The following is an 11246-nucleotide window of genomic DNA, read 5'->3' as shown; positions in this document are numbered from 1 at the left end:
GGCCCAGGTCCTTTCTCAAAGAAGCACCGTCTGAGGGAATGAGGCATTGTCGTGCAGCTGCAGGTAGGAGATGGAAAACACTGGTGGGCCTTGTTTGCATAGACCCGGGGGTTACTTCTGCGCACGGGGGTGGTGCGTGTCCGTCTCCCTTCCACGTCTTCCCCAGAGGGCAAGGTAGTCGGCCCAGCCTCGCTGGTGTGGATGCCCTCTGGGGAACCTCTGTCCCTGAGGTGTCATCGCCGGCAGTTGGTTGGCCCCAGCGGGGTGACTTGGCTCCTGGGTCAGCAGGGCTGGCGCCTGGCCACCAAGTCGCCCTGAGTTGGAGGGGGCCGTGGGGGGTCGGGGCTGGGCTTCAGAATCTGGGGAACACCTGCTACGTGAATGCAGTGCTGCAGTGTCTGAGCCACACGCCACCCCTGGCCCGCTGGAATGTGTCCCTGCAGCACGCCACCCTCTATCCGGCCCGAACCTCCTGCACGCTCTGTGCTGGGCGAGCTCACGTGACCCGAGCCCTCCTTCTCCCGGGAGAGGTGATCCGGCCCCGCAAGGACCTGCTGGCGGGCTTCCACAGACACCAGCAGGAAGATGCCCACGAGTTTCTGATGTTCACTCTGAATCCCATGCAGCAAGGGTGCTTGAGTGCATCCCAGCCATCGGGCCATCCCTCCGAGGACACCACCCTCATCCGTCAGATCTTCGGCGGGACTTGGAGGTCTCAGATCCAGTGTGTCCACTGCCTCGGTGTCTCAGACACGTTCGACCCTTATCTGGACATCAGCCTGGATATCACGGCGGCTCAGAGTGTGGAGCAAGCTCTGAGAGAGCTGGTGAAGCCCGAGAAGCTGGACGTTGAAAATGCCTATGACTGTGGCGTGTGTCTCCGGAAAGTGCCTGCCACCAAGAGGTTGACTTTGCATAGGACGTCCCAGGTCCTGGTGCTGGTGCTTAAGTGGTTCACACAGATGAGCGGGGCCAAAAGTGCTCAGGAAGTGCACTATCCCCAGTGCCTCGACCTGCAGCCATTCACGTCTGAGCGGAAGGCAGGGCCACTGGGCTACGTGCTCTATGCCATGCTGGTGCACTCCGGGTGGAGTGGTGAGCGAGGACACTACTTTTCTTACGTGCGAGCGGGCAGCGGCCAGTGGTATAAGATGGACGATGCCAAGGTGACCGCCTGTGAGGAGAGTGCTGCCCTGAGCCAGAGCGCCTACGTCCTCTCTCTACTCCCGGGAGGGTGCGTGGCAAGGGGGTGCTGGGGGAGGGTCTGCGGCACCCCTCACGGCTGACCCCACACACCCCGGGGAACCTGACCCTGCCGGCCCCGGGGAGCCTGCGGGAGACGCCAGCGGCAGAGCTCCTGGGTCACAGGTGTCCCCGGGGGACACAGAGGTCGAAGGAATCAGCTTAGAGCCGTGGAGACGCCTAAAAGAGCACAACCGGCCGAAGACGGCCTCCGACCTCTGGAAGATCCAGTCGGCCCTGCCTGCCGGCCCAGTCGTGACTCACCAGTCCAAACACGGAGCAGGGAGAAACGGCAAGCTGCCTGAAGAGGAGCACGAGCGGGTCGACCGTTCCCGCACGGACAGCCCGCCTCCGGGCCCGATGAGCATTGGCAACGGCCCTTGTGCCAGCGGGAGGGCCCGAGCGACCAAGAGGAAAAACAAGAAGCCGCGGCCATCTCTGGGGCTGTGGCAGTAGGTAGGCTCTGAGGCACCTGCCTGCAGAAGCCCAGGCACACTCTGCGTGCGGCACGGCCTGTGTGACCCACCAAGCGTTCCTGCGAGGAGCGAGTTCCTCTCAGCGGTGTGGCTGGTGCAGCCTCCTGGGAAGAAGGCGGGGCCTGCAGTGTGCCCGGGGCCACGCTGTTCACCTGGATGGTGCTGAGGTGCCAAGCTCTCGAGGTCTGGCTCTGATGGGAAGTGACTGGAGAGGATGGGGTGCATGACCGGGTCTGATCACGGTCCGAGGGCCTCGCACTTCTGCGGGGCTGGGAGAGTCCTCTCTGGATGGGACTTTGGCTGTGGCTTTGCCTTTCTTTCCCCGTCTGCCTTCTCTGGCCACACCACTGGCCTCTGGCCTCTGGTGAATGAGGAGGCAGGGAGACGCCTCCCAGCACGCCCACAGCCAGCCGAGCAAGGAGGCGATCTCCTGAGCCATGTGGGGGGGGGCCGGGAGGAGCAGGTGCAGGTCTGTGAATCGTCTCCTTCTGGCCTGCCAGGCTCTGAAAAATGCCCCAGGCATTGAGCAGGGCCCGCGGAGAAGATAGGCAACCAGGCTCTATGGGCGGAATGTCCTTGGGAGCCATTGGGAAAGTGATACTAGGGAAAGGGACCTCCGGCAGGAATGACGCGGGGGATCTGTTCGTCACCAGCGGGACGCTGAGTTGCCTGGGGCTCCTTTTCCGGTGCAAGGAGTATGCTGAAGAACCTCCATGTGCCCAATGGGAGAAGCGATTCACCGTGCCATGAGCACCACCACCAGCACCACCGGCACCAACACGAAGGCCAAGGGGAGAAAGGCACCCCAACGAGTCACAAAGAAACTTCTCCACCAGCATGGCACAGGTGACTACGTGGAGATGGGTCATGCAACCGTTCCTTTCTGAAAGCAAAGGTCCTCCCTGCACTGAGGAAAGACCCAAGCCTGCCCTAGATTGTGAGAGCAAGACAACTGGACATCCGAATCTGCCCATCCTATCTGTCAGTCAGTTGTCTCGTCCAGCTTGGCCCCGGACAAACGCCCCTGGGCTGCATGAGTCACAGCCGGCCTCTGAAGTGTTTGGGGTGGTGGGGAAACTGTCCTCTCCATGCTGCTTTCCCGCCTGCCTTGTGATCCCGTGACCTGGTGGATGGGCGCCCGAGGACCCTTATCGATCCCCTCTTGCAGTTTCTTTCTTTCTCTTGGTTGCCGGCTTCAAACCCAAAACCCTCCATCAAACGGTGGACCTGGAATTTGCGATTTAGCATCTCAGACCTAGAGGGACAGCTGGGCTCGTGAATGTGCTAGTCGGCTTGGCAAGGAACAGAGAACTTTCCGCTGGTTTCTTCCCTCCGCACGGTTGCCTGTAACGCACCGTGGCCTCCACATGAATAGACGAAAAAGAATGATGAGCAGTATCTTCCCCCAAGAACTCGAACAAGCGTGCCCTGGATGAGGAAGTCGAGCCACCCACAGGCCACCCTCATTATCACCACCATTCTTCCTCTGCCCATCGCCTCAAGCGGACTTACTGCTTGCCCCATCCACACGCTCTGAAGAAGGAGAAGGAGAAGGAGAAGGAGAAGAAGGAGGTGAAGAAGGTGAAGAAAGAGAAGAAGGAGAAGAACAGTGATTGGAATGGCATGGCAGAGGGAATGGAACTGTCGCCTGATGCTGGGGGAAATCCATGCAAAAGAGAGACAAAAACTGGCAGTTTCTCAGCTGTGTCTGACTCTTTGCAACCCCATGGAATGCAGCATGCCAGGCCTCCCTGTCCATCACCATCTCCCAGAGCTTGCTCAAACTCATGTCCATTGAGTCACTGATGCCATCCAACCATCTCATTGTCTGTTTTCCCCTTCTCCTGCCTTCAATCTTTCTCAGCAATCAGGGTCTTTTCCAATGAGTCAGATCTTCACAACAGGTGGCCAAAGTATTGGAGTTTCAGCCTCAACATCAGTCCTTCCAATGAACACCCAGGACTTATCTCCTTTAGGATGAACTTGTTGGGTCTCCTTGCAGTCCAAGGGACTCTCAAAAGTCTTCTCCAACACCACAGTTCATAAGCATCAATTCTTCGGTGCTCAGCTTTTATCACAGTCCAACTGTCACATCCATACATGACCACTGGAAAAACCATAGCCTTGGCTAGATGGACCTTTGTAGACAAAGTAATAGCTCTGCTTCTTAATATGTTGTCTAGGTTGATCAAAACTTTCCTTTCAAGGAGCAAGCATCTTTTAATTTCATGGCTGCAGTCACCATCTGTAGTGATTTTGGAACCCTCCCCCCAAAAAGTCTGCTACTGTTTCCACTGTTTCCGCATATATTTTCCATGAAGTGATGGGACCACATGCCATGATCTTAGTTTTCTGAATGTTGAGCTTTAAACCAACTTTTTCACTCTCCTCTTTCACTTTCATCTAGAGGCTCTTTAGTTCCTCTTCAATTCCTGCCATAAGGGTGGTGTCATCTGCATATGTGAGGTTATTGATATTTCGCCTGTCAATCTTGATTCCAGCTTGTGCTTCATCCAGCTCAGCATTTATTTCACTGGATGTACTCTGCACATAAGTTAAAAAACAAGTTGATAATATACAGCCTTGAAGTCAATGGAGCAGAAGTAGATGTTTTTCTGGAACTCTCTTGCTTTTTCAATGATCCAACAGATGTTGGCAATTTGATTTCTGGTTCCTCTGCCTTTTCTCAATCCATCTTGAACTTTTCTAAATCCATCTTGAACATCTGAAAGTTATCAGTTTATGTACTGTTGAAGCCTGGCTTGGAGAATGTTGAGCATTATTACTTTGCTAGCATGTGAGATGAGTGCAATTTGTGGTAATTTGAACATTCTTTGGCATTGTCTTTCTTTGGGATTGAAAACTGAGCCTTTTCCAGGCCTGTGGCCACTGCTGAGTTTTCCAAATTTGCTGACATATTGAGTGCAGCACTTTCACAGCATCATCTTTTAGGATTTGAAATAGCTCAACTGGAATTCCATCACCTCCACTAGCTTTGTTCATAGTGATTCTTCCTAAGGCCCACTTGACTTCACATTCCAGGATGTCTTGCTCTAGGAGAGTGTGAGTGATCACACCATTGTGATTATCTGTTTCATGAAGATCTTTTTTGTTTAGTTTCTGTGTATTCTTGCCACCTCTTAGGTTTTTTTCCTTTGTTAATGTCCATACTATTTCTTTCCTTTTCAGGGCCATCTTTGCATGAAGTGTTCCCTTGGCATCTCTAATTTTCTTGATGAGTTCACATCTTTCCCATTCTATTGTTTTCCTCTATTTCTTTGCATTAATCACTGAGTAAGGCTTTCTTGTCTCTCCTTGCTATTTTTTGAAACTCTAAATTAAATGGGTATATCTTTCATTTTCTCCTTTGCCTTTAGCTTCTCTTCTTTTCTAAGCTATTTTTTAGGCCTACTCAGGTAATCATTTTGCCTTCTTGCATTTCTTTTTTGGGGGGATGGTCTTGCTCCCTGTCTCCTGTACAATGTCATGAACCTCCATCCATAGTTCATCAGGCATTATCAGATATAGTCCCTTAAATCTATTTCTCACTTCCACTGTGTAATTGTAAGGCATTTGATTTATGTCATACATGGTCTAGTGGTATTCCCTACTTTCTTCAATTTAAGTCTGATGGAGTTCGTGATCTGAGCCACAATCAGCTCCTGCTCTTCTTGTTGCTGACTGTATAGAGTTTCTCCATCTTCAGCTGCAAAGAGTATATAATCAGTCTGATTTTTGTATTGACCATCTGGTGATGTCCTGGTGTAGAGTCTTCCCTTGTGTTGTTGGAAGAGGATGTTGGCTATGACCGGTGCATTCTCTTGGCAAAACAGCCTTTGCCCTGTTTCATTTTGCACTCCAAGGCCCAAACTTGCTTGTTACTCCAGATTTCTCTTGGCATCTTACTTTTGCATTCCAGTCCCCTATGATGAAAAGGACATTTTTCTTTTCAGTGTCAGTTCTGGAAGGTCCTGTAGGTCTTCAGAGAACCCTTCAACTTCAGTTTCTTTAACATTAGTGCTTGGGACATAGACTTGGATCACTGTGATATTGAATGGTTTGCCTTGGAAATGAAAGATCATCCTGTTATTTTCGAGATTGCACCCAAGTACTGCATTTCGTGGAAGGGGCATGCCCTTTCTTTGGGAAAACAGCTCAAGGCTCATGGGAGAAGGGCTGCACCCATGCAACGTAGAGCCAGTAGCCCCTGATGGGGATGATCGGGATGAGCAGCAGCATTGCTTAGTATAAAAGCAGAGTATTTGGAAAACAAGCATTGAAAGGAACTAGGTAGGTAATTTCTAGTACAACTACACAAGGCAATCTTATCAATTCATGTGGCTGGGGGTAGGGGACTCCCAGGTTAAGGAAACAGGTCAGGGGGTCCAGGTCTGCAGAGTGGAGGTTACCCCCACACACCACACATCTGGCTCTGGATCTACATGAAACAGACATTTAGGGGTTGGGATGCCAGTGGGCAGCCCAGAGGCTGTAGCAGGAGAGATGGGCCCATTTTTATTTCTAGAGGCACTTATCTTTCTGACTTCAGACTCCAAGTCACAGGGAAGCCTGTTTTCTGCGGTTTTTTTTTTTTTTTTCAAAATTCGTTTTGATATTCTAGAATCCTTACCTTTCAGTTTCTTCAGAAAATAATGCATGTTATTTTGAAAAACACCATTGGCAGTTCTACGACTTTCTGTCATTGAATAGCTTCACTGTCAACTCCTTTGGAGTACGTATAGATCTACTTCATTTAATACCTATAACTTAAACACAAATTGGTAAGATTGCCTTATGCACATGTATTAGAGTTAACCCACTTAGTTCCTCTTAGTAGTCTTCCAAACACGTTGCTTTTTATGTTAAGCAAACCTGACCTGAAACTTTATTAGGCCTATAAATTTGCATGAATGTTCTCCAGATACGTTTATTATCATTGAACTTCATGAAATATGTGACCACCGGTTTGTAGTCATTTATTTTTCACTTCTTTCACTGCTGAACTTAAAAAAAGTTCCTCGCAACAAGGACTCCACTCTGAAACTGCAGAATATGAACTATTCACGCATGCTTTTTCCCAGTACTTGCACGGTTGCCGATTCATTGGGCTGCGTGTGCGCCGCCCCGCCGGCATCAACCGGGTGTCTCCTCGAAGGCAGCCTCCCGGCCAGGCACTTCCAGCTCCCCGATGGCCGTGTTTCCTCTGCGGCCCAGGTCGCGCGGCCGCGGCGTGTTGTGCGTGCTGGGAGGCGGCTTTGAGGTAGACGTCCCGGAAGGCGTTCGGGCGTTTCAGCGGCTCGAGCTCTTCCCTTCTCGACAACAGGCCCGTAACCGGGACCCGTCCAGGGGACCTTCCGGCCGTGATTCGGAGCCACCGGCCACCGCCTTGAACTCGTCCCTTCCCGCCAGGCTTCCCTGGTGGCTCAGACGGTAAAGTGTCTGCACGCAATGCGGGAGACCCAGGTTCGTCTGGACACGAAATTCCCTGGAGAAGAAAATGATAAACCACTCTATTCTCGCTTGAAAATTGTCAGGGACAGAGGAGCCTGGTGGGCTACAGTCCATGAGGCTGCCAAGAGTTGGAGACAACTGAGCGACTTCACTTTCTTCCCGCTGGAGCTTCGGCGCCCTGCCCAAGGGCTGCGCCTCCGTCGCCTGCCCGGGGGGAGCGTTCCGGGAGCCGGTGGCACTGGCCGCGCGAGTCCCGGGAGTGGCGAGGACCGGACGCCTCCTCCTGTCGCTGGAGATTGAGTTTGCAGCATTATGGGGGAGAGCGCGTGGGTATTTTTACGAGTTCGGTTATGGCGCCCGCCCTGGGTGGGTAACACTTCTTGGTGTTTCTTCTCGTAAAACGCTCTCCGCCCGTGATCACAGGTTTGCCTGCTGTGGTTTCTGTTGACAAAATGCCCTCAGAAAATGAAGGTGAACGTAGACAAATAGTTCCCGTGTCCTGCCCCGTGGGTCCCGTCTATCTAATCCCAGTGGTTCACCTCTTCCCTGGAAAAAACGACCCACCTTTAAGGCGAAAGTACAAAAGCCTCTAGATCGACCCCAGAACTCTGTTCTTCCCATGGGAACACAGCACCGTGGGCCCACGGTTGCGGCGTTGGGGGCCCAGACTCGTCCCGATGATGCTGGGGAAGTTCAGCGTGGTCATTTCGGTTTTCCAATTCCGTGAGGAACGTTCTAAGGTTCCGCAGAGAGGATGCCCTGATTGTCTTGTGACATCTTCGCGGGGAATGTCCTGTCCCTACCGTGGGCTGCCTGGGCCCAGCACCTGTGTGTGACAGACACGCAGGTCTCTTCACCGCAGGTGACATCGTGGCCTAACGCGGACGCTCACCGTTGTACTGGCGGTTCTGTCGGGACTTGGTAGGTCAGCTGCATGAATGTCTTAAAATCGAGTACCTGCCTGCACCGTTTGGGGGTGAGCAGAAAGGGGGCTGAGCTTTGCCGCGATCCTGGGCACAGGGTCTGTGCGAGGGGCCTCTCCACAGAAGCTGGGCTTTCTGGAGATGTGGAGAAGCTTCCATACATGTGGGTGAATGTCACAATGTTTCCGAGTTTCATCCGTGTTACAGGTTGTGATTGGTTTCTGTCACCTAGTACTTGTCCTGCGACTCAATGAGATGCAAAGGAAGTTTACTGTCCTGATCATTTTATGCCAAACTAGTCCACGGCCTCACACCCTGTTTTTCCTGCAAACTCTCAACTCGCCCCACCACCACGGAACCGCCATCAAGCTCATTCCTGATGTATTTTCTCGAAAGCCCACACAATGTCCACCCTGACCAGGAAACCAATGGGTGCTTTATCATGGCGGCTAAAGAGCTCCTGTGCAAGGAGTTGAGGAATAGTGGCAAATGGTGGTGGAAGAAATGGCAAGTTATTCCAGTATTCTTGCCTGGAGAATCCCAGGGACAGGAGCCTGGTGGCCTGCGCTCTATGGGGTCGCACAGACTCAGACACAACTTGAAGCGACTTAAGTAGCAGTGGCAGATGGAGATAAAGGGGGCAAAAGTCCGATCAGCCAGACTGTGGAGTCTTCTAAACCGCTGTCTTCCAAGTGGTGTGATGCCACCAGGTCGGGAACCCTGCCAGCCAGGCTTCACTGTCCAGTGTGTGGTGGACTGTGGGCTCCTGACATTCTTGGGTGTGGGCTGCTCCTGATGTATTTAGGCCTGTTGTGGGCTCTACCTTCCCTGGGACTTTTTTTTAGTCCCAGGGAGAGTTTGTGCTTTTGTGGCATAGAATTGAATTTTCTTGGGGAGGGGGGGTTGGTGTGTGAAGTTGGGGAGGGGGGGTTGGTGTGTGAAGTTGGGGAGGGGGGGTTGGTGTGTGAAGTTGGGGAGGGGGTGTGAAGTGAGGACGATATAGCCCAGGGTAGCAGCAGGTCGGAAGGTGCTAATAAACTGCTGCAAAGATGATGTGGGAAAGAAACCATGTGACTTTGGTAAAGGAGTAAATGCAATGAAGCTCGTTTTTCAGCTGAAGATTTAGTATTAGTCACATGGATTTCTGCTAGTCAGAAGTCACCATGAAGGCTTTTTGTGGTTTTGTGTTAATTATGAGCTACCAGAATTTGGCCATTAAAATGCCTTGGCAATAGACCTGTTCTCTGTGCTTTCCCCAACGCACAGGGCGTGTATGTTCTTGCTCCTTCTACACCTGGACTTACGTCAGGGGGGGTGTAGAAAGCCAGCAGCTGAAGAAACACATGGTTTAATCATTTGGAGGGGAAGGTGAGCAAGAGCTCTTTGTAGTTAACCGTGCATACTCTGTCCTTCTGGGACTGGCTGTAAGTGGCCAAAGAGCCAGTTCCCTGTAGTGCCCTGCCACCAACACACCCTTTTCCCACTCCTGCATTCTTCCAGCAAGACTGTACCTTCATATTGTGGACTGGGTTTCATGGATAGCAGTGATGAGGGATGGCAAGGAGCTGTAGGATCTTAGTGTCTAGGACGTCAGCCAGGTCTCACCTGTGTAAGGTGGTTCTAGCAAAGCAGAAGTCTGGTGGCCCATAGGAGTGTCTGCAAAAGACAGACCAGACCATCCTGGAAGACCTTGGATTTAAAACTCTGAGGGTATTACTAGGTGGCTACAAGGCTTCCCATGTGGCTCAGTGGAGAAGAATCTGCCTGCCAATGCAGGAATGAATTGGTTCAATCCCTGGGTCAAGAAAATCGCTTGGAGGAGGGAATGGCAACTCATTCCACTCTTCTTGCTTGATAAGTTCCATGACCAGAGGCGCCTAGGAGGCTATAGTGCATGAGCTTTCAAAGAAAACTTGAGCCAACTAACCTTTTTGACTTAAAGTCATGAAAGTTTTCCTATTGCATCATTATACAGTTGCTGTGAGATTGGTAATCACTTTTTTTTTTTCCAGAAAAATTTAACAGGTTTATTTATAATTGTTATAAAGTTGAACTGCTGAAACTTGTTCACTGAAACATTTTGACTTTCATTAATGCTTTATGTCCCCGCATTTATATTAAAAATTCACACACAAATGAAAATGGAAAAACTGCCAATACCTGATTTCTGTCCCCTATTTTTCCACTTGCAATCATATACTTAGGTACCTTTTGACCCCATGGAAAAAAAATATCTAACGTTCAGAACTACCAATAACAGGAAGAAGAGAATTTTTTTTTTTTTTTAAGAATGAAATGTTTCCCATCATAGTGGATTCTTAAGCACGTTCTCCACGTATGCGGCGTGCTAGCTGGATGTCTTTTGGCATAATTGTTACACGTTTGGCATGGATAGCACACAGGTTGGTGTCTTCAAAAAGGCCAACCAGATAGGCCTCACTTGCCTCCTGCAAAGCACCGATAGCTGCGCTCTGGAAGCGCAGGTCTGTTTTGAAGTCCTGAGCAATTTCCCGCACCAGACGCTGGAAGGGAAGTTTGCGGATCAGAAGTTCAGTGGACTTCTGATAACGTCTAATTTCACGGAGTGCCACAGTACCAGGCCTGTAACGATGAGGTTTCTTCACCCCTCCAGTAGAGGGCGCACTCTTGCGAGCGGCTTTTGTAGCGAGTTGCTTCCTCGGTGCTTTACCACCGGTCGATTTGCGGGCAGTCTGCTTTGTACGAGCCATGGTATAGAGACCTCCTTACTTACCCCCCTTCTCCTTCGGCTGGAGCTCGGCGAGGTAGCTGGTAATCACTTTTAATAGTCAATGTAAGTGGAACTATAGAAGCAAAACATTCAAGTAACAGACTGAACATGCAGCCCACTAGCTTCAATGTCTCGGCAGTTGTTCTCCCTGCCAGGACATGGCCATCGATTAGACACACTTGATTTCCTTTTCTCCAGGAAGCACGTTGTTACCCCGTCGGACTTTATGTACATTCTCTCTGTCGCTGTGTCTGTTGCCCAAGAATGGGGAGCTCCGGGTTCTTCTTTCAGGGTTCTTTCATCCGCGCTTGTGCCATGGTGGTGTCTCAAAACAGGGCCCTCAGGTCACTGAGTGTGCTTTGGGGGAGGTAGCACTGAATGCTTAGTGGGACAGCTGGGCGTCAT

At 51.1% G+C, this 11246-nt stretch overlaps 2 protein-coding genes across 2 annotated transcripts; one reads left to right on the top strand and one right to left on the bottom strand.

The window, feature by feature from the left end:
- Positions 1-246: 246 nt before the first annotated feature.
- Positions 247-1698, top strand: LOC110133192 (ubiquitin carboxyl-terminal hydrolase 17-like protein 6; the record flags this gene model as incomplete). Its single annotated transcript, XM_070464701.1, has 2 exons — positions 247-1241; positions 1369-1698. Coding segments are annotated over 2 exons (1325 nt in total), but the record flags the coding sequence as incomplete, so codon positions are not given.
- Positions 1699-10089: 8391 nt separating this feature from the next.
- Positions 10090-10873, bottom strand: LOC139034239 (histone H3.3A). The gene has a single exon (XM_070464700.1). The coding sequence runs from the start codon at positions 10819-10821 to the stop codon at positions 10411-10413; it is 411 nt and encodes a 136-aa protein (XP_070320801.1). The 5' UTR covers positions 10822-10873; the 3' UTR covers positions 10090-10410.
- Positions 10874-11246: the final 373 nt, after the last annotated feature.

The sequence above is a fragment of the Odocoileus virginianus genome, unplaced genomic scaffold, assembly GCF_023699985.2.
Source record: "Odocoileus virginianus isolate 20LAN1187 ecotype Illinois unplaced genomic scaffold, Ovbor_1.2 Unplaced_Contig_69, whole genome shotgun sequence".
Taxonomy (NCBI): domain Eukaryota; kingdom Metazoa; phylum Chordata; class Mammalia; order Artiodactyla; family Cervidae; genus Odocoileus; species Odocoileus virginianus.
Note: the sequence above shows the minus strand (reverse complement) of the source record. Positions and strands in the feature narration are given on the sequence as shown.

Excerpts from the sequence above, each read along its gene's own strand:
- LOC139034239 (XM_070464700.1), bottom strand. The coding sequence starts at position 10,821 with ATGGCTCGTACAAAGCAGACTGCCCGCAAATCGACCGGTGGTAAAGCA.